The sequence below is a fragment of the Pseudomyrmex gracilis genome, unplaced genomic scaffold, assembly GCF_002006095.1.
Source record: "Pseudomyrmex gracilis isolate BER0280 unplaced genomic scaffold, ASM200609v1 scaffold_21, whole genome shotgun sequence".
NCBI classification, from domain to species: domain Eukaryota; kingdom Metazoa; phylum Arthropoda; class Insecta; order Hymenoptera; family Formicidae; genus Pseudomyrmex; species Pseudomyrmex gracilis.
Genome location: NW_018020605.1, coordinates 1,142,411 through 1,164,376, shown reverse-complemented (window position 1 = coordinate 1,164,376; position 21,966 = coordinate 1,142,411). Strand labels below are relative to the sequence as shown.

At 37.8% G+C, this 21,966-nt stretch overlaps 1 protein-coding gene across 4 annotated transcripts; it reads left to right on the top strand.

Moving 5' to 3' along the window:
- Positions 1 to 921: 921 nt before the first annotated feature.
- Positions 922 to 21,100, top strand: LOC109851855 (forkhead box protein D1-like). Of its 4 annotated transcripts, none has more exons than XM_020422364.1 (9): positions 922 to 1,159; positions 3,935 to 4,437; positions 6,961 to 7,090; positions 17,447 to 18,076; positions 18,446 to 18,647; positions 18,836 to 18,884; positions 19,088 to 19,166; positions 19,266 to 19,394; positions 19,743 to 21,100. In XM_020422364.1, the coding sequence occupies exons 2-9, from the start codon at positions 4,378 to 4,380 to the stop codon at positions 19,904 to 19,906; spliced, it is 1,443 nt and encodes a 480-aa protein (XP_020277953.1). In that variant the 5' UTR covers positions 922 to 1,159; positions 3,935 to 4,377; the 3' UTR covers positions 19,907 to 21,100. The 4 variants fall into 4 exon arrangements, with proteins under 4 accessions (XP_020277953.1, XP_020277952.1, XP_020277951.1 ...); XM_020422363.1 differs by having other exon boundaries at positions 19,245 to 19,394; XM_020422362.1 differs by having other exon boundaries at positions 19,236 to 19,394.
- Positions 21,101 to 21,966: the final 866 nt, after the last annotated feature.

Below are 21,966 nucleotides of genomic sequence, written 5' to 3'. Positions count from 1 at the left end.
AAAGATAAAAGAGCAAAGATTTGATCATTTTTATATATAAAATTACTTTAAGCGCAAAATTTGATAAGTTTAATATCAAAAATTGAAGAGTTTTAAGAAATCCATTTCCGTCAAAAATGTATAATATATATTTTTAATAGTTAGTTAATTTTTTAGTTCAATATAGAAAAACAGCCATACACTTGTTTTACTTTATGTATGGGTAAAAGCAATTTGTATTTGATCATTTGTATTACTGTTTGCACTAGCGCTCTATTAATGCAATTGCAACATTATATCCACAAAATCATATTTGGAACACGCAATTATACAAACAATACAAGCATCTTGTTTGGTTCCGATGGCTTTGATATTATCAAATATTTCTAACAGAATAATATCAAATGTTTTATCAGTCGAAATGCTTGCACGTTAGTCATTTGCGTGTAAACACTTCACACAACTTAACATATAAAACTTCATTTCAATTTTACAATGTTGGTTGTACAGTGTACTCTAATATACAATAATTGTTCTTTTCTTTACACCTTTTGGACTTTATTTTCAAAACTTCGCTTTTCTTTTCTTTAACAAATGAATCTATGTAGACATCAACATGTATTTTTATTTTGTAAAAAAAAGTGTGAGAGCACACAAGAACCGGACCTATGTGACATAACCGAATTTGCGCGAATTGTATTTTCAAGGATATATTTCGCTTTTCTCTGTCCCTTTTTCGCGGTTGAAGTTCGATCCGGCATGCGACCGTACGCGAAGATGCGAATACACGAAGATTACAATAACTTCTTTATGTCCGTGGTTGGCCGATCGTGCCGAGGAGGGCGGTCTGAAGTTAACTGCAAACGCGAACGTCTCCGCCTACCATCACGTCGCACACGCGCGGGCGCGAACTGGTCGCCGCCGATCCGGTTGCGTCTCTTTCGCTCGCTGTCCAGTGTCGATCTCGACTCTCGCCTCGGTTTTCGTTCTGCAACGCTCTCGCGCGCTCCTTTTTCGCGACGGTCTATTTTGCTTCGAAAGATTTCCGCGATCGCGGATTCAGTAACGTTATTGAATACATCACAGAGGGAGAAAAAGAGAAAACGGCAAATCTTCAGTGAACACACAGAGAGTAATTAGGACTTAAAAGGATTCTCACAATCGGAAGGAAATTCAGCAGGTAACGATGCAATAAACATTGTGTTATTGTTTGAACTATACAATTTCTGTTAATGACACTACTCGTACGAAGCGGCTGTCCTTTGCCTGTCTAAGAAAGAGAATTGGATTTATCACTTGAGGAATTTGCACAAAGAATAAACTCTCCGCGTAAGAAAAATAGAACGGTTGCTACGTGTTGCGACTCTGTTAGGTTATTAGCTGGATGACAGTTGAATGAAATCAACTGTGAGAAGACCGTCCTCACATTGTGACTTCTCTTTGTACATCACGTGATATCGAATACAAATATCACTGAGCTAACATCTCGCGCGACATGAGATTGCCGTCGTGGTAGCAGAAATCGTGCAGGTTCGCAATTTATGGGATGTGATGGAGATGTACCGCGACAACACAAAACCTATCGGATAGTAATTGGCGTGTGTCTTGCGGAATGATACGGGGACTTAATTCGAGCTAACTTTTTTCACGGACACTCCTGCAACTGTTTTAACCCTCCAGTCAGCGTGAGAGTGAAATTTGATTCAATCCTTTCGAAGACATAGATCACAAATATCGACAGTAACAAATACGTTAGTGTATAGAAAGCTGTATGTATTCTCGACGCAAATTCCTGCGTTACACGTGAGACGCACAAACTATATCGCTATTGGAAAGCTTTCGAGCAACAGACATTACATTACACGTGTGTCATATACAGATTAGAAACGCTGTGTGGCGCGTTTCTGGGAATTTGCTAGATCGCGTGACACATTGTACGTTGAGTTTTTTGTTAGAAAGTTTCGATAGCTCCGTCTGTCTCGAAAAATGAACAGGCGTAGTCGTTTTAACAAGAATCGATGCTACAATGTAAATTGATTGACGTTAATCTGAATAATTAATCAGTCTATAATCGGCAATACGTGGTAGAAGTGAGGAATAAATAACGTACTTAAGAATCTCGATTGCATTATTATATGTGCGTGTTGGCGCGCCGGCGACGAGAGAGAAAGCGAGTAGCGCGCCGCGACACGAGAGAAACGAGATGAATGAAAATCCGCTTTATCGCGCTCGTAAAGCCGAGCAGCGAGGAATGAACGAGGAAGCGGTCGAATCCGTCGCTCGCGTGCCGTCGCAAAGAATTTTTCGTATAACACTTTTGAGACTATCTTTTAAAAACAAACAACGATTTGTAGAGACCCGAGACACCACACAGTGTTTACTAAACAAAGCGAGATAATATTACTTCTTTGTGCTGCGTGCGTGCGCGCGACCGAAGATAAAGCCCAAGATTTTCCTCATTATGTTAAAAATGGTAGTTGGCACGATTGACGCGTCCGCGTGGCAGATATACAGAATATCTACGCGAATATTATATTTGCGTGCGTTTTATTAATATTTGTATAGGTAATTACCACGGTTCTATATGTTATGTGAAAATTGACTTGTCAATTGTAGGTACACACAGAAACATATGTGATTCAAAAGTCGCGAGCCATTTGGAAACACCGAAGGTGTGGAATATATTCATGAAAACGTAAACATCCAGTTTCACTGATAGTAGACTACGAGAAACGTAAACATCCAGTCCACTGATTTTAGCGGAATGTTTGTGTATTCTTTTATCACACGCACACTCACATTTGTGACCTCTCTCGTGCCTTTTATCGTTCAAAATCCTCTCGGCGGAATGGAATCGCGGATTATGAATTGGCGAAAATATGTAACACCATTTAAACAAACACAATAATCTAATCGCGAGAGCAAAAGAGAGAGAGAGAGAGAGAGATAGCATAAAGCGATCTGTCGGTCAACACAATTATAAATATATCTCCACAATCCCAATTACTTACATAAACGATGATAAAACGCTTCATTAATTCGTAATCATCGCTCCTCTCGTTGAAAAAATTGCCAAAATATCACGAAGCGTTTAATTAGAATTAACTATTGTGACAAAAGAAGAGAAAAGAGAAGACGACCGAAAAATCGTAAACAACACCGTGGGCACGGCCGCACTGATTGCTTCGATTTACAACAGCGACGACGAGTTCTCTCGTCCGTTTTCGCCGGAAGTCCCGATGAGTCCCCGGGGAGACTGTGTAGACGAAGATCCTTTCCTGCCGTCGGTCGTCACTAAGGGCGCTAAGTGGCTCAGCTGTTGCGCGCTTGTCATCCTTCCGAGATGAGAGACCATCAGTCGGCGCGGCGGTCTTACTCTGGGACGACGCCTCGTGCCGGCGCTTTTCTTAATGAAAATAGTGCGCCGGCCGACGGCCGAGTAGTGTGTCACTGTCACTCCGAAACACATTAGAACCCGGGTTTCGATACCGAACATCGTTTCGACTATATATTTCTCTTCATCCGTCGCGTCTTTCCGAGGAGCAACCGCGGCTTTTCTTGTCGACTTTGATACTCGAGTTAGTGTTTTTCGACACGCTATGTCTCAACGAGTCTACGCGTAGACTTCGACACGATAAGATATGTATCTATTATACGGAAAGATGAGATTCTTGACTAATGAATATTTTGTGTTTATTTTAATCAGATCAAATTTGTGAACACTTACGTAAACTACTGTATGCGGAGATATTATCTCTTATCAATTATGTTACAGAGAGAGTAGATTGGAGTTTTATTTTGACACTTGAAATATATATGTATTGAAATTGTTGATGAGTCAGCTGACCCAATTCCGTGCGGTTGCGATACATAATGATTGATTCAGCTTTTCATCGCAGATTATTATCGGGAACGCTGATTGAATGTGATGTGTGGTTTTTTTGCTCTGTTACAGATTTTGTATTTCGAAATTGGTCTCTCGCCGAGAGATTACGTTCCGTCATCTGCGTGAAGATTATAGAAGAAGAAACGCGCGCGAGATAATCCTAGGATGTACTGTCTCATCGTGCTGCGCAAGCAAAACGAGTTCTGTAGCTTCTTGTAAAACGAACATGTACGATCTTGTGTGATTTGTGTCGTTTACGAGTGTCTCGCTTGATTTCTCGTGGAACTTGAAGAGCATGAGACAGAAACGATTACTCGATTTGAAATAGTGTCAGTGATATAAAAGTTTTGGAATTCCCGCGCGGAACGTTATCTCGGGAAGAAGATTTTTTTTATCGGAGATACACACGGTCTTCGTCGGCAGTTGCAATTGTGGAGAGCCCGATCGGTGATTGGGAGGAGTTGCAGCAACAGCAGCATCGTGTAAATGTAGTGGCGACGGCCGACGCCTTTATGAATTACACGTCCGTGGACAGGTCCAGAATGGTATCGCACATCGTACCTGTTTCTGGGGTAAGTTGGAAACCCATTCGCATGTATTTGCAATATATTTTTGTTCAAGGAAACTTGGAACATGAATTGAACGAATTTATTCGGTTATAATATTTTTTTGTCTTATTATAATGCAGTTCTTATTGTTATCACTGAAGAAAAAAGTTGACTTTTACAGATTCACGGATTTTTACAGATATAAGAAATATAAATTTGCACACACGATATATCAAACGTAAAAAGCATTGTTACCTTATTTGTGTGTATGATCTTCTTGACGAAGTAAACGGAAATCTATTATTCTTTTATATCATCACTCTGTCGGTTATTAGATAATTTTTTTCATTGGGTGTCTTTTTCGTCTCGCGGCGCCGACGTAAAAGAGACAGGCTTGACATGAGACGCTCTCCGTTATCTTTCAACAGAGAAACAAAAAAAAAAAAAGAGTCGGAGGTCGTGATCTCGAAAATTTCACAACGACTCGGCGAGATGTCTTCGCGCAAAGATCTATTTCTCGATATAATTTTGCACAAAATCTCAGAACTCGTCCTAACGACGGTCTATATATCTATCGAAGTTACATTATTATTTGTTTATCTAAGAATAAAGAGAAAAGAGTATAAAAGGAGCAATTGTGTGAACAGAACTCTCTTCTTCTTGACGCGTCCTCTGATTTGTTGAATAGAACATTGATGAATTTTATTATCATCAATATGTGACATCGCGTTGCTCGCAATATGTTATTTCTTTCCGTCGTGATCGCTGAATGGATTAATAAAAGTGGGTTATCGTCATTTCATCGATTAATCGGAGGTCATAATCGACTTCGCGAACACGAGCTAAAAAATCGATCGCAGCTTTAATTATTTGCCGGTTACTGTTTGATTGTACGTTTTCAAGGATTTCAACAAAGAAATTGAACATAAGAATAGACTGTTGAATTTTTATCTATCGGAGACATTATTAAATTGTTTGCTCATTTATCAAGTATACAAAAATCGAGATTGATGTTGTTGACCAATTTTATTAATCAACTTGATATGAATTTTTCGATAAAACTGTCAATACGCGTTTTACGCTTTTTTAAATTTGTTTTCGACAAATTTATCATGTCTACAAAATTTAACGCGCTTCTATCGAAGCTGCGATAATAACATGCACTTTTCTGATCGTTGATCCGTGTCGATCTCTCGTAATTCAATACGAGAATTTTGAGTGTCCACGCAAAAATCAATATGTAATATAATTATACATGAAGATTTACGAAGTTGCAAATTTCAATCGGAAACGATAAGATTTCTTATGTTATTTTTGGCCCAAATTATCGTAATAAACTATATTTGCAAATCACGAACTATTTTTTTCTCTTTTTATCAGTATGTGATAATTTTGCTACTTATAATTTTAAAACGCAAATATATCCTCACATAAAAATTGTTAATGTATAAAACTTGTTGAATTATCTGTATCGCGTATATATAATTCTCTCTTTTTCGCTCTCTACATTTCTTCCTTTATCTCCTCTTTTATCTCTTCTAGAATATGTTTAAACATATCGGGGAAAGGGAGAAGATCACTTGTTTCTGTGTCTTTACTCAACTATTTGCCGACATTTGAAAGAGAGCAATACCGAAATTCATCGTCTACTTGATGATTCGCAAAGTGACCTAGGAGTCTCGTAAAACCGGATCGCAAATTAACGATCTAGCGAGATCGTAAGTTTTGCTCCAGCATAATACGATGTCACAACACCGAGTCGGTGTTTGTAAGCTTCCGGTGACGGCACTTCAAACATCGCAAGAACATCAAGCCAAAAGTCTTTTGGCCTGTCGTGTCTCTCTTTATTTCTCTCTTTTTCTTTTCTGGTTTGTTCAGGGAAAAATATTCTTTATTTCTGCTTACGTCGATGATTTCTCAGTTCGTTTACCCTCGTCATTTGAATTACTACTATACGGAATTCTACTATATTTTAAAATGAACTGAATCTGCGTTTCGGCGATGTCGTCATACTTTATAGAAGATTTATGCTGCGCGCGCTACGATTTTCCAAGCCTCTTCTCGCAAAATATAGTTTCCAATTCGTCACATATGTTCGCACACGTTACTTCTGTGTTATATACAATTCTGATGTATTTATTTGCAAGTGACAAGTAAATTTATACTTTTGTAACTAATGCTATACAAGATTCAAAATGTGACGAGATTTCTGCATGCGTGTGCGCGCCTGACTGTATAATGTTTGTATATAAAATGACCTCACGTGTCATCACACACAATATCGATTATTTATTGTTACACTATATAATACGAAAAGAAATGATATACTCATCATACATTCAAAAAAAAAAAAAAGAAATATACGCACAAAGTCTAGCAACGTGAATAATGCGGATATGGTAGAATTATATTATTGTATAGACTCTGAATTATGTAAAAACAAAAATAACATTGTGTCTCGAGTTTGACGTGTGTTTTGTACGCGCAACAGTAAAAAAAAAACAAACGACGAAAAAGATTTATCTCTTAAGTCGGTAACATTTTTAGGAGCTGCAGCAAGGAAATGGCAACCTGAACACCGCAGGACTCGTCGTCATAGATGACGTTCATTCCTTGAAGATCAAACAGGAGCCATTTCAGCTCTCGCCGCCGTCACCTCTACCGTCGCTTCATCAAGGTATGTATTACATTATTTCAATATGTATATATCTTGAAAACCAAATCCAAACAAGTCGCTCAGTTTTATTAAGCAGAAATTCATCAGAATCAAATATGCGTCGCGTTCTAGTAAAAATCGTCGGCTACATATGTTAACTGTTAAAGACCCTTCAATTAATTCCGTAATTGATTTGTCGAGTGAAAGATAAGGTAACGAGAGAAGTAGTATTCGAATACGAATTCTCCAATTTGAGAGACAGTCTCGGCGGAAAGAAGCCGCGCGCGGGTTGTTACTAAAGGCCACACGTTCTAATAATACAAAACCGTAATCTCGCGCACCCGAGAAAGTGTCGTCTCGTCGTCGTTGTCGTCGTCGTCGTCGTCGTCGTCGAGGGAGGGCAGGGTCTTTACGCGAGGGAAGAAGAAGAGACAGAGAGAGTGATATATCGCGAGAGGCCTGTGCACGCGTGAGGAGCCGCGATCTTTCCTCGCGGCGTTTAGTCACACATTCTCTCGTGCGATTATAGTCCTCTTCGAAATCGAGTCGTCGACGGCGCGCTCCTAATTCCGGTACAAATACCTCCCAATAGTACGTTTGACAAAACGGCGGTGACAAAAAACGCGTATACGATTTAAAATTTATAGTAACGTTCGACCTCAACCGATTATATTCCGTTCGTCTTCGAGAGAATAACTTATTGTTGTTATCGCGTATAATACGAACGCGCATTCTTCTCATTCTTCGTCTCCAACGAGACATCGTGACTGCTTCTTGACACGGTTCTTTTCTCGACAATGGTCGACTATCGCCCCGGTATACGATCGTCCCCTTCAGGCTCGTGTTTCCGTACGCGATCGCTGAGTCGGTCGGCAAGGAACATTTACAGAAAGGATAATAGGAAGAAGAAGGAGAGCAAGTGTGAGAGAGAAAATGATAACAGTCAAGCTCTCTTTCGTCATCGGGATCTCGTGTTACGGGATTTTATTATTCGCTAATCGCTGAATGTCCGCATAAATAGATAGGCCGAGATACGCGATAAATAAGTATACGCCCGGCGGCTTCGCCGACATGAACTTCTCGGCGCCCGGGTTTTGATCCCTTACAGCGGTGAAATCTTAGACCGAGACTTATCGCTGTTCCTTTTCCTGTGCTGCAAATTCGTCGAGATTACGCGTATCGTCGAAAGGTAATAATTTCGAGAGCGAGTTCGAGATAAATTTATCGGAAGACGGTATATACGCAAAAGATCACTCGCGAAGAATATGCGAAAGTCAAAGGATGAAGAAAAAACTTGCAATAATTTCTCGCGTTGTAGATTAAATATATTGATGTTCCCCATTCGCTTATATGCCGATCACTTAAAACAATGTTAGTATTAAATTTAATACTTAATAAAGGATAGTGTTACATGTCTGGTATCAGATTTAATATTAGATGAAAAGTTGATATTAACTTTAATAGATAATATCAAAATTGTAAATGTAATATACAATAACGAAATTAGTTTTATATAAAATATATTCAAATTTTATAAATAAATATAATAGTATTGATGACAGAGTGAAATATGTACGTGTGAAGGGAAAATACGCGTATAACACAAGAAAAAAATTTTTATAACGATATGCAATCTCAAAAACTAATAATTTTTTAAAATTGTGTCGAAGATACACTTACAGCAGACTCGTTTGTTTTGTAAAAACAAAAATAGATGTGTCAATTGTGTGAAGTTCCGCGTGATGCGCGTTTGATCGAGTTACTAGCTCGCATTCTATGTTGTTATAGAAATTTGTATGCGCATGTTCGTCGTTTTTAAGCAACGATTATGCGCGGCGCAAGTTTATCGTGGCAATAAAGGCCGCACGATAAAGTCGTACAAAATAGCTGACACGTCTAATTATAGAGTAGCTGATTATCGCTTAAATGCTGATCTAATTAGTATTGCGCGTCGGGCACTGGTTAATATTATAGTCCATTATATGATGATGGAAATGTAAACGCGCTCAGGCGAGTAACTGTTTTTCTTGAGATTGCAAAGATATTACCGTTGTGTACGCATGAAAAAAATATAATGTATATTTTTCTTAAAGGAAAATTTTGAGTTTTAAAATTAAGAGAGGAAAGTTATATTATTGCTTGTGTCTACAAATTTTTAAATGTATTCTTACGCCATTGTTTTTGCAGGTTTTGACTGTTTTTGAACATTTAGTCTTTCTGCGTTTTAGTTTGTTTTTTACACGTTTTTCGTGTCATAATTTATAGGTTATATAGTTTTCAAACATACAAATAAACACTTAAATCTTGCAATTAATTTATTTATTGAGAAAAGTGTAGATCGGTGACCCTGTTTATTTACTTTGAAATCAGGTCACGAATGTAATCGTCGTGTATTTTGCAAAACAAACGGAGTTCGTAGTAAACAAGAGGATAATCGGTTTCGAGCAATCGCTAATTTCGCGATAAGCGAGTAATGCGCGCGAACGTTATCGCGCGAGCGGCGTTACGTTTTCTTGCTGCAGTATTACAGAAATTGACAGAAGCTGCCAAAGTTCTACGATAAGCTGCGTAATGCTGGATGGATGTGTATTACGCGATATACTTTGGCAAGGAAGAAGTACGTTGAGATTTGAAACTGATGAAGCCAAATTAAAACTCTAAGAACGCGAAAAGATTTGATAACTTTCTGTTAATGATCTTGTGTATGTTCTTTGTTCTATTCAACTAAAAAGGTAATAACTGATATTTGTAAAGAAATTTGTTTGCTACTTTGCGCATAGGAGAAATTCACTATATTCTGTATTTAAATTTTTATGTGTTTATTAATTCGAGACGACACGCAACAATCGTCGGCATGACAGAGAAGTGTATAAAAAGAAACATTGCGCGAATGATAGAAAGAAACTAATGAAATCGACGAACCGAGTCGCGAGGACGCTGGTCGAGCCCCTAAAAAAATATCCACCTGAGAGAGATATTAATATCTAACATATATTCTCGATTATAAGTACAATTCGTCTTCGTTCTTTTGTTTTCGTGTTCTTGCAATCGCGGCTGCGCGCAAAGAAGCTTCTCTTGACTAATCAATGTTCCGAAATGTCAATTACAACGCCTGTGTGAAATAGCTTTTCTTCTTCTGGATCGGACAAATTTACTGTTGCAAAACGTTGTCGTTATTGTTTCGAACGAGAACAGTATCGGCTTTTTTTTTTATTTATCAAGCCAATAAAATAAATTTTATCAAACAGCGAAGAAAGTGAGCGGAGACAGATCTGAGACGGTCGAAGTGCTTATTTTCTTTTCTTTATGCAAACGCGAATTGCGTAAACCGAAAGATCCCGAGTTGTGCGCGATTCAAAACGTAGTCAAATGAACAGAAACGCGAGTCCGAGTGTTGGCGCGTATGCTTTTCTCTTTTCTTGCCTCGTGACGACGACGACGCTGAGGTCGAGATTGGCTCACGCGGAAGATATCGCGAGATAAGGCCGTCCGTCGCCAAGATGACCCTCTGGCCCCCGGGGCTTCGCGAGTCTGCCTTTTATTCCCAACAAGGCTTCCTCCCCTCTGATCTCTAGCACGATGATGATGACGACGCGATTATCCTCTCGGAAATTTTTGCCTCTCGACCAGCGCAATAAAATTTCATGCAATTAACATCGGTACTTCAAGTGACGCAATTGATTATTTTATCTTCTAGTGTGTATGTATCACTTTTGTCGTTTCTGTCGAGTAAGACGTTTTTAAAAGAGTACGCGAAGGAATGAAAGAAAGAAAGAGAGAAAGACGGCGAGCTGCCGACGGGGTATCGGATTTCTATCGCGAGCCAAGAACTGCCGCCGCGAGGCCCTCGAGAGCTGATTTGACTTCACCCTCATCATCTCTTGTGTCTCTTTTTTCTTTCTTTCTTTCTTTCTTCTCTCCCTTTCCTCTCGCCCCTGTTTATCGGTGATTTGAATTTCTCTTTGCACAAAGTGCCACGGTATATATATGTAAACATAATGCAAGTGAGAGAGATAAAGAAATCTCTCATTAGCCGACTGTTTTAAATAACGAACGCTTTGTATAAATCTACTGTTTTATTTTTTTTTTCTATTAATTTTTGTTTTTTTACGTTAAACTGGTTTGAACGCGTGTTCTTTTGTTTGGTGTTGATATTGATATTAAAATTGTTTGTACGTAAACAATTTTGTGCGGTTCCATCTCGGAACACACAATTAAAAAGAACTCGGATCACATTTTTAACAACACATCCGATATTAATAAAAGTACTGTATGTATTTATAGAGCGCATTCGTAACCCTAATTGTACTCCGATACTTGGTCACGTGTTTTTTCCACTCCCCTTGTTTCCCTCGTCCCGCGCCACTTGATCCTGCGAGCATATTAGCTGGTAGCGAAATCCCCATTACCCGTGATATTCCAAACGCGCGCGTGCACCGCCTAATTGAGGCCAGTCAGCAAATTAATTAAACGTGTAATCAAACACACACGCGGGGGGAGATGACGGAATTGATAAAAATAAAAATCTTTAACATTGTGAATTACAAGAGGCGGAAAAAAATACAAGAAGAAGACAATGTTTTGTTGCCATAATTTGTGACGAATAATCTCGAGAGTTCGGGTTCATTAAAATTTTTTGTTAAAAACAATTCGCTAAAATTTCCTGAGATATATTTGCGGGTGTTGTATATCTTTATGAATGATTCAAGAAAAAATTCAGATAAAAAATGTTCTCAAAGCTGTGAAAGAATTAATCAGCGACAATTTACAAAATGTTTATATCTCACGCGCAAGTGACTCGTATACGAATAATCCACTATCAATAGCGAGAAATATGCTGTCGTGTATTCGTACACGCGTGCGTACATACACACGAGTGGAAACATAACGCGTGCTCTGTGTAGTACACGTCAGGAGCTGTGCATGCACGAAGGAGAGAGAGAGAGAGAGAGAGAGAAGACGAGAGCTAGCAAGGAGCATGAGCAAGCAGGCACTAAGATCGCGATAACGTCATAACCCGTTCGCCAACACACCTGACTGCAACTGGAGATTTGCTACACGACACTCCCCGCGGTATACATCTGCTCCTCCCGCGCTCACGAATAGTTCTGATCCGATGAAACTGCGAGCCAGGGATTTAAAAGGGTGAGAGAGAGACAGAGAGAGAGAGAGAGAGAGAGAGAGAGAGAGAGAGAGAGAAAGAGAGAGACAACGAATGTCTGTACATCAATTTTTCAGAATTGATCGAATAATCGTTCGACGTATTGAGAAAGGTACACATTTACGATATTTTTTTATGAATTACTTTTCACTGAAAACTTCATTAACATTCGAGATGACAGAAAAATGGTAAAATTTCCTTTTATTGATGAAACTGAGAAAAGATTACGTTTACAAAATCCAAATCAAGAGCAAAAGTGTTGTGCAAGTCGCGTGTATTTCGCAATTTCTGGATGGAATGCGACGATCAGCTCGAAGAGACCTCGTACTGACATAATAAATATTACACAAATATCGACCTTCATACATGGAGACGTGATTATTTGGGATACGAAAAAAAAATGCAATTGCTGCTTTTCCGTCGCCGCGTGTTTCGCCGTGCTTGCAATTTGCACAATGTGAAATGAGTTCACGGAATCGTCTACGTCGTATGATTGCGGCAATGCCAATCGAAAAAAAGAACTTTGATTTAATTAACTTCTTCTGTTCAATATCTCGATATCTCTTATCTAATCGAGTTTTTCTAAGAGGTGTCAATTCTAATGTTTTCATAGAACATATCACACACAATATATGCATATATATATATATGTATAATATGTTTGTCTGTATGCTTTGTGTATTTTTCTATATGTATACGTGCTTGTCGGAAAATATGATGGTCGATGACGATGCGTATGTTGAAGAGCTCGGGGATCGTACGTCTTCGAAGATGAGATGGCTGTATCTCTTTCGTTATATTCACCGTGCGAGCAGCGTGATGTCACGACGTATTGTATTTCGCTTATCGGCGCCGGATGCCGATTCCTCGTTCAACCCAGCAGCATTTCAGGAATGCGAATGCCACGATTTTCTATACCGTCGGCCTTAAGCCAACGACGATGAAGACAGCGACGATGACCTTCGCTCCGGAGATCGACTTTGCCCCCTCGGCTAATCGATATACCTTCTACGCGTTACACGTCTTGTCTGTTGTTTCCGTTTCTTTTCGCGTCGTCAGTGTATATCGCGCACGAGATTGCCTTCTCGTTGAACTTCCGGTCGATATCAAATTGACATTGCTCGTTCGGAAAAAATCAGTTTTTTTAATTTTGAAGATTATCGAAGTATTTAATTTCGCAGTTCGTGCCAATTTTTTCCACTTTATTGTTTCTATTCTCATATTTTGATTTATCTACTTTCTTGCGATCAAGTTTTCAATTATAGATTTTGATTGCAGAATCACGATGTGACGATTAATTCGCGTACTTGATTAGAATCGATCGGTTCGATCATTCGATTGCACAATACTTTCGACTGTCAGCAATAATATCGTATAGTTTCTCGTCAAGATCGGTTACACTGTTCGGCACAAGTTTGGTTTATCAGTATTAGAGACTATATATTCTCTTCTGAATGGAAAGAGAGAGAGAGAGAGAGAGAGAAAGAGCTGTCATGTACATGTAATATAGTTTGTCGCGGCCATCAGATCATTGCGGATCGATGTTATGACAATAGCCGAGTACGGTAGCGTTCCTTGTTTTCAAAACACTGTCTCTCCTTGTGTGTACCAGGATGATCCTGACTCCCGCTGCGCAGGAAATTGTACACTCCCCGATAGCAGCAGGATTTGAAAAGAGAGATACGCGTCGCTACATTAAAATCTCTCTCTTCCTTCCTTCTCTCTATTTCTTTCTCTCTCCTCTCGGTCTTCCAAAAAATTTCTGAAATTTGTATTCGTTCACGACGATAGAGAATACGTGCGCCTGTTTCGCGACGGAAAAATTTGTATTTCCGAGAAAAGAAACTGATGTCAATGTGACCATCAAAGATAAATCCGCGTAGAATACGATCTTGTATTTTGCTTTAATATTATTACGTAACGCTAAAATAGCCACAAATAAATGATATTAATTAACATTATAAACAAAGAAAGAATGGAAATCATGATAGTCTCAAAAATAGTTACATAGTTTTGTGTAACAAAGATATAAAATACATTCATATGATATATAATTTTATAAAATAAATTAAAAGATGAGTATTTTCAATAATATATGAAATAAAATTATAATTCTTATATTTATAATAATAACATATATTTTCTTATATTTATAATAATAATTCTTATATTTTACATTTATAATGTATTATAATATTGTATTTCTAAAATTTGATAAACACTATATGATATTATTTGACAATAATAAGATATTATTTGACAGACAAAAAATGTTTGTCAAATATTTAATGCGTTCACTAGTTGGTAATTTAATGTTGTTCGTCTTATTATATCTTTAACCGTTTTGAGATCTTTTAGCACAAGAACAATCAAGCAAATAACTTACTATTTGTTTCTATTTTAATTGTTCAATAAATTCAACGTAAATTTCCAAAATCTGTCAATACATTTAACGTATATAGCTATTACGAATTACGGATCCACGTCATGCTTACGTTTCTGATTTCGTTGACCGATTAACTTTATGCTGAGCTTGCGCAGAGTCAATCCGCGTCATCCGAAAAGCGCGAAGAGCGTATAGGTTGTGCATGACATACGTGAGATCATCTCCAATCGATCGTCGTGTCGGCGATGCGTGAACACGTCCCGATACGATGCGTATTCTTGTTTCCACAACACTCTTTGGCCAGGATGAGGCCTGCTGTACGATATACCGGGAAATTTTACACCCCAGTGTCCGTGTCGGACACGGACATCTTGTTTGGCGAATCCATCTTCTAGCCTGGAGCACGTGTTCGCGTTTTCACGAACCGGTAACAGTATCATCGAACTCATATGGCGATGTAGTAGATACATAACATATATATCTCGTATAACGGATCGAGATATACGTTTGACTTTTGTCACGACCGATCATTGTATTTCCGAGAACTTATCGCGAGCATCATAAACTATTTTCAATTACAGTATCGCTTTACTTCTGAATAAATATATACCATTTATATATCTTATACGTTGCTCATCGATAGAGAGACTAAAAAAAGTAAACTTGCTTATAATTATAAAGATAAATGTTCCAGTTGTTTTTTAGAATATTTCATTTTTGTATTTTTAATTGGTTGAAATTTAATAAAATGTTATGTAATGCATATTATTACGTTACATTACATTATTATTAAGCTTTTTATGTTTTTAATTAGAATTTGCCCATAATTTTTTATGGTATATTATTTTTATTTTTTATGTTTTTTTACAATTATAAATTTATAACTGTACTTGAAAATTATAAAAAAACGAAAATGTACATAGCTTGCAGTTTTTGTTGTTGTTTGTAAAAGCAACTGTCAATAAGTGAGAAATATTTTTTTGCATTCACAAATTCTTACTGCAACGGAGTAACTTGACAAGATATATAATACTTATGGTCCATTTTCTTTGGTTTCTTTGCAATCGTCATCTTACCTTGATAATTTCTCCTTCGTGTTTTACGCGTGTGCAAAGCAATTTGTAGCGGCCGTTAATGTCCGCGGTTAACGACTTGTAGTAAGATGTCAATTACACAGAGGTGTTAAAACCGCGGATTTACTCTTCGACCGTATAACTTCTATGATCTGTTCCGTGTTCCGCATTTCGTTTTGTAACAATCAAATTTTCTTTCACAAACAAACAGAACTAGAAGACACACAGTAATGTAGACTTAATAATAAATATTTTTTTATACAGTGTTCAAATTGATATTTATTATAGATCATTTATAACGCAGAGTTTGTTTGTAACACTTGTGAACAATTATAAATCTATGTAATAGATTTAAGTACGTGTAAATAGACTTAATTCTCGAAGTCGAAAACAAAGACAAAGTACAAAGTTTGCGTTGCTTTTATTGACCGTTACATGCTAATGTCATTAAAGTTATGACGTTTTGTTAAACGTATATTATATATAGACAAATTTCCGTCAACCAGCCAATCAGAGCCGACTTTTATCCTTCCACATTTTGTTTCGCCTCAGGTTCATTCGCTTTTATCTCCATTTTTCTTTTTCTTTCTCTTCCCTATTTCGCCTGCGGCGCGCACGTAAGTTATTGGTGTCCAGTTACATCCAGTTCCAGTTACACGTGCCGCGGGGCACCGATGCATTCGCCCATCCTCTCCCTTCCTCTCTCTCTCTCTCTCTCTCTCTTTAGTTTGTGTGCAGCACACGCGCACTTCCGACTCTCTCTTCGTTTTGCGATTTTATATTGTATCGTAGAAAAACACAAATTATTGTTAATGTTTTTATAATGAAACCTGTGCATCGAGGAAGACAATTTAGCGTTATCAGAATTCTACACTTGTATATTTTTTTATATATTTTTAAGCTTGTTTTATACATATCTCAATATGTATAAATAATGCAATTTGTATTGATAATTAAAGTTTGAAATGGTGAATCCTCAGCAAAACGCTGTGTTGTACGTTGTATGTATTATCATTGTCAATTTGATATTGATCAAAAGGAGATTTTGTTTGATTACGTCCACCTACGCATGATTAAAAACTTTTTTCTGAATAAAAAGTCGCAATGTGTAAAAACATTTGTAAACTTGCGCTTGCTCAAAGAATCAATTTGAGGAGGCGATTATATCTCGGAATATCGTTACGGCGCGCACAAGAGCGCTTTTCTCTCTCACTCGTGGTTTATCGCTTCATATATCGACTCCTGGCACTAAACATAAAACCCATATAGGCCTCGGGTGTCCAAGAGAGGTACAAGTTCCTCTTAAATAGGTCAATTGTTTTGCCCGGACGAGATTTCTGGGAAACGCGCTACGCGCGTTCACTTGCACGCGGATCGACCGATCGATGACGAAAGGCAACGAATATCTGCTGCCCCATTGTCCATGTTCTCGGAGTAAATCCGATCGTTATCTTGGAAATTATTGTTTGCTCGTCTCAATTTTCTTTATAAACTGGAAGTATACATATTGAATTATACATATATAAAATCAAGAGTTATGCAAGTTTTACACATAGAAAAATTTACTTCCGTCTTGTAACGTGAGAAGAAAAGACTAATAATATCTGATTTACGCGCGCGCAAGAGACTTCATATAATAAATCAAATAAACTATTTTCCATTAAAAAAAAATAAAAAAAAAATAAACTAGAAAACAACTTCTAAGATGTACAAATTATACACGATAAATAGAAATGGAGTTTCTTGTTGATTCGTAGTAAGCGGTTTCGAGCTGCAAAATAGCTGCATCGGTGGAACGAAGAACGTTGACTCGTCGGTTTCCAGCGGACTGAGTCGCGGGTTAACGTCGCAGCACGCTTCCCTGAGCCACCATCATCACCATCACCATCCCCATCACAGTCTGCATAGTCCCAACTCTGTGGTCTCTATGCACTCTACCACTACCGCCGCCACCACTGGTTCGACGCATCATCATCTGGACGAAAAGGGATCGTCGCCGGTGGGCGCCCTCCACTCTACCACCAATAGCAATCCCCCTACACCGTCCGCACCTTCCACGCCCACCGCGGCCGCGACGGACGGCACCGCGATCACAACCGTGTCCGGCACGAACAATGCTAATGGCACCAACAGCAATACCACCGCCGCCAACAGCAAACCGCCCTTCAGCTACGTCGCGCTGATCGCCATGGCGATTCAGCACAGCGCGCAGAAAAGGGCGACTCTCAGCGAGATCTATGCCTATATTACCGCCAAGTTTCCGTATTTCGAGAAGAATAAGAAGGGATGGCAAAATTCTATCAGACACAACTTGTCCCTGAACGAGTGTTTCGTCAAGGTGCCCCGAGAAGGTGGTGGCGAGAGGAAAGGCAACTTCTGGACGCTTGGTAAGTCATCTCTGTCGACGACTTGCTGTGCATTCCATTGACTTTGATGATAAAAATTATACGACAACTTATAAAGAATCGATGGAAATTTATAAATACTCAGCAAACTTGAAAAAACATTTTTTTTGGAATCGATACATGTAAATGTCTAAAATTTTAATTTATTTGTAAACGTCTATTTTAGAAACACAAGAGGTGAACTGATTCGTGATATAGTTAATTATTCCGAAAGAATAATAAAAAACATAAATTTTTTCTGATAAAACAAAATTCCTATCATTCTTATAATTTGTATATTTTTGTGACATCAAATTTTCTGAGGAGAGAGTGATGAATATTTATACAAAACGTATTGTCTGCGCATCGTAGATCCACATTACGAAGATATGTTCGAAAATGGCAATTATCGAAGGCGAAGGCGAATGAAGCGTCCTTACAGAAACGCGCCATATCACAAATCGTTTTTCGGCGATCCATTTTCGACGACTCACGTACATTTGGCACCTAAGAACATTTTTGGACATTCGCCCCCTTCATACGCCCCTACCGCGTACACGCGGTATGACACGAGGTATTCGTATTTTCAAATATCACGCGAATATATATGTGACAGTTATTAACCACACTATATTTCCAGTTATGTTTAGATTTAGAAACGATTCCTAAACTTACTTCATTGTTATCATTCTTTTCTAAATTCTTTAATTACACAAGTTTGTACTTTGAATAAAAAAAATATGTTTTTCTTTTTTATTGCAGCGCATGGAGTCTGCAACAGTCGCAGCTATCGTATAGTCATTGTCAATCGGTAAGTTTTTTATACTAGAAATAAGAAAAAGTGTTTTACTCTATAAAAAAAATTTTATATTATTCATATAATATATGATGTAACATATGATGTGAAGATAAGCTGTCCAAACTTCGAGTCGCAGCGCTTACATTTCTGTATCCATGATATCGTAATGGTTGCGATATCAAATCATCGCAAGTATTACATATTCTTGATTATAGCTGCAGCCGCAATTGCAGCCGATGCAGTCGATGCAAATCCCAACTATGAACGGTTACGGTCAACTGGGTACCTCACTAAGTGAGTCACTATTTTCGCACTTTGTACCCTCTTTTGCCGAGCGGGGTAATGTCGAACGACCAGACAAAGCGTTTCAAGGCAATTACCTGGATGTTCCAGGTGGAACAGCCGGATCGCCTGGTTCTATGAGCAGCGGTTCCTTCGGTAGCAGCTTTGCTACGTGTAGCAGAAGGCACGATTCCGCGATGACCACGGATATGATGCCCGGCAGATGCTACTGGCCAGAGAGTAAGCTGATTTTGACTCATATAAAAGAAAACTATTTTACTTCACATAAAAGTTTAAAAGTTTTAAACAGTAAACAATATATACTTTATTAATTATAGAGATATGTATAAATTATAAATTACCGTTGATTTCACGTCTCAAATAATGCTGTATCAAAGTAACAGACAGAGTATATACAAAATGTTCCAAAACATGTTTTAATTGCGGCGTTGATCGCATGATTGTTTTTTTTTTTTTTTTTTTTTTTTTATCAGAAATTGATCCTTCAAACGAGTTGGAAAATTCCTTCCGAAAAAAATACTCATAATTTTGGAACGTTCTATAGATTGTTATCGCTAATTATTGCAGTGGTGAACGTAAAGGAGGAACCCGGGACTAACACCGTATCGACTGGCAGCGTCGGTGGCGTAGGTATGCCATCCGGCATGATGGGCTCTACGGGATCGTCAAGCGTCTCCACAACAGGATTTGCACCCATGGAATTCCAAACACGTTCCAAGTGCTTTATGTGAACTGAGGATTGGAGTAGCAGCACGAGCGACGATTTGACATCATGGAGATTGTAGAACGTGATATTGCGTGATTCAGAACAAGTAGAGGCGTTAAAAAAACGCGATCGTCGATCGATGGAGCCATGATCCAACGAACGGTAAGCGATGCACGTGTGAATACATCTTGATGACGCGCAGAGTTCCCAGATTTGTATTTAATTATCTGATTCTTGATTAATATACGGGAACATTAGTCAGTAACTATCGTATGGTTGTTTGAAACAAATCGCGTCAGAAATTATTATAACGATATAGTGGATCTCGCAGTGTGCTAAACACCCATGTGAAATTCGTGTAATTGTCATTTTTATGTTGATTTAATGTTGAAAATAGCTCGCGTTCGTTACATGTGTTGCATTTTACTATAAGCGCACTCGTACACTGTTGATAGCGCATATAAGCGATATGTGCGATGCACGTGCTTGTCGTAACGAAATAATATTATGTATACCGTAACGATGAAAATTTTTCGCGAAAATGCGGCAATGCACGCGCGCAACGCATCTGTTACAATTTCTAACAACTGTCGCGAGGATTTCGCGTAATGAGAACAAAGCGATTGTAAAACGATCTCTTAAACTTTATTCTCGTTTCTTTTTTTCTCACGACATAACATTTCAAAATACCTCTATCTTCGTACATATAGTTTTCGACTGTTAGACAGTATTTAATATCTACGTGAGAGAAGACGTGCTTGTTCAGGAATGAAAATGTCATTCCGATCGCAATAGAGAAGAAACACACACATGCACGAATGTGTAACACGAATTTATCAACAAAATTTTTGTCCTAAAGATTAACATGAATAATTATTGATAATAAAATTATTTATACCATTATTTGTAGAGAAATAACGTGCATGTTTTTTGCATTTACACATGTAAAGTTGCATTTTTCAATATTAGGATATTATTAAAGCATTGCAACCTTATGTATAAAGACATTTATACATAATTATGCCCCTGCCTGTATGTATACAATACATGCACGATCGAGCGATCGAATGATCTTTCATTCTCTTTTTTATGACGTGAACATATTTCGTAACACTCTACACAGCTTTTAAACGCAGATTTACTGTAAGAAAAAAAGACGTCTTGTTGCAAAAAATTCTTTTACATACACACACACATATATACATATATGCACACACGCAGATATATACATACATATGATATTTAATAACAGAGCTATTACAGAGCTATATATACGTTTATTTGGAAAAAAAAAACAAACACGTCTTGTGTAAACTGTAGAGTAAAATTATTCCTGCGACGTCACAATGTAAAGATACAAAGTTAGCCGCTGACTTTAAGAAAAATATATTGCGAGTTATATAAATTAGTCTCTTATATATGTATTACTATTATATAAAGGTAGTTTCTATATAATAGATGTAACGTACCGTTCGAGTTATTCCACACAGAAATCGTGGCAGCTGTATATGTATGTATACAGTAATTTGGCGAAAATTCATGTGCAAAGAAAATGTAATACTGACTGTAAGAAATGATAAAATAAATCTTGATTATTTATCATCAACAAAAGCATCGACTTTGGTTTTCTTTTTTCTTGTAAAGACTTGTTTTATTCAAGGATTTGTTTTATAAGTTTTTTTTACAAGTTTTTTACAAGTTTAAAAATTCAGAAATTATATATAATCCTATATTTAAATATTGTGTGTAAAATATTTTATTTATTTAACACAATGTCTGAAATTTTCTATCTAAACAATATTTGTTTTGCTTAAAACATCGTAGCGCATCATCGAAATAATCGATCCGTTAAAAAACAAAAAAGAATGTTGGTTGAAAATAGTTTTTACGCAGCTTGGTTGGTGCAACCAAGTAGAATTCTCCCGGATGTCGAAGAGAAAAGTATATATCGGAGGAAGAGAACTGAACCAATGGGGCTGGCAAATGTTTGCGAGCACGGTGTTTTGCAAACAATCTGTATGCGCGCGCCGTAGGCTTTAATATTCCCGGTAAAATCTGGAACGAGTGAAACGGCAACCGGAGTTG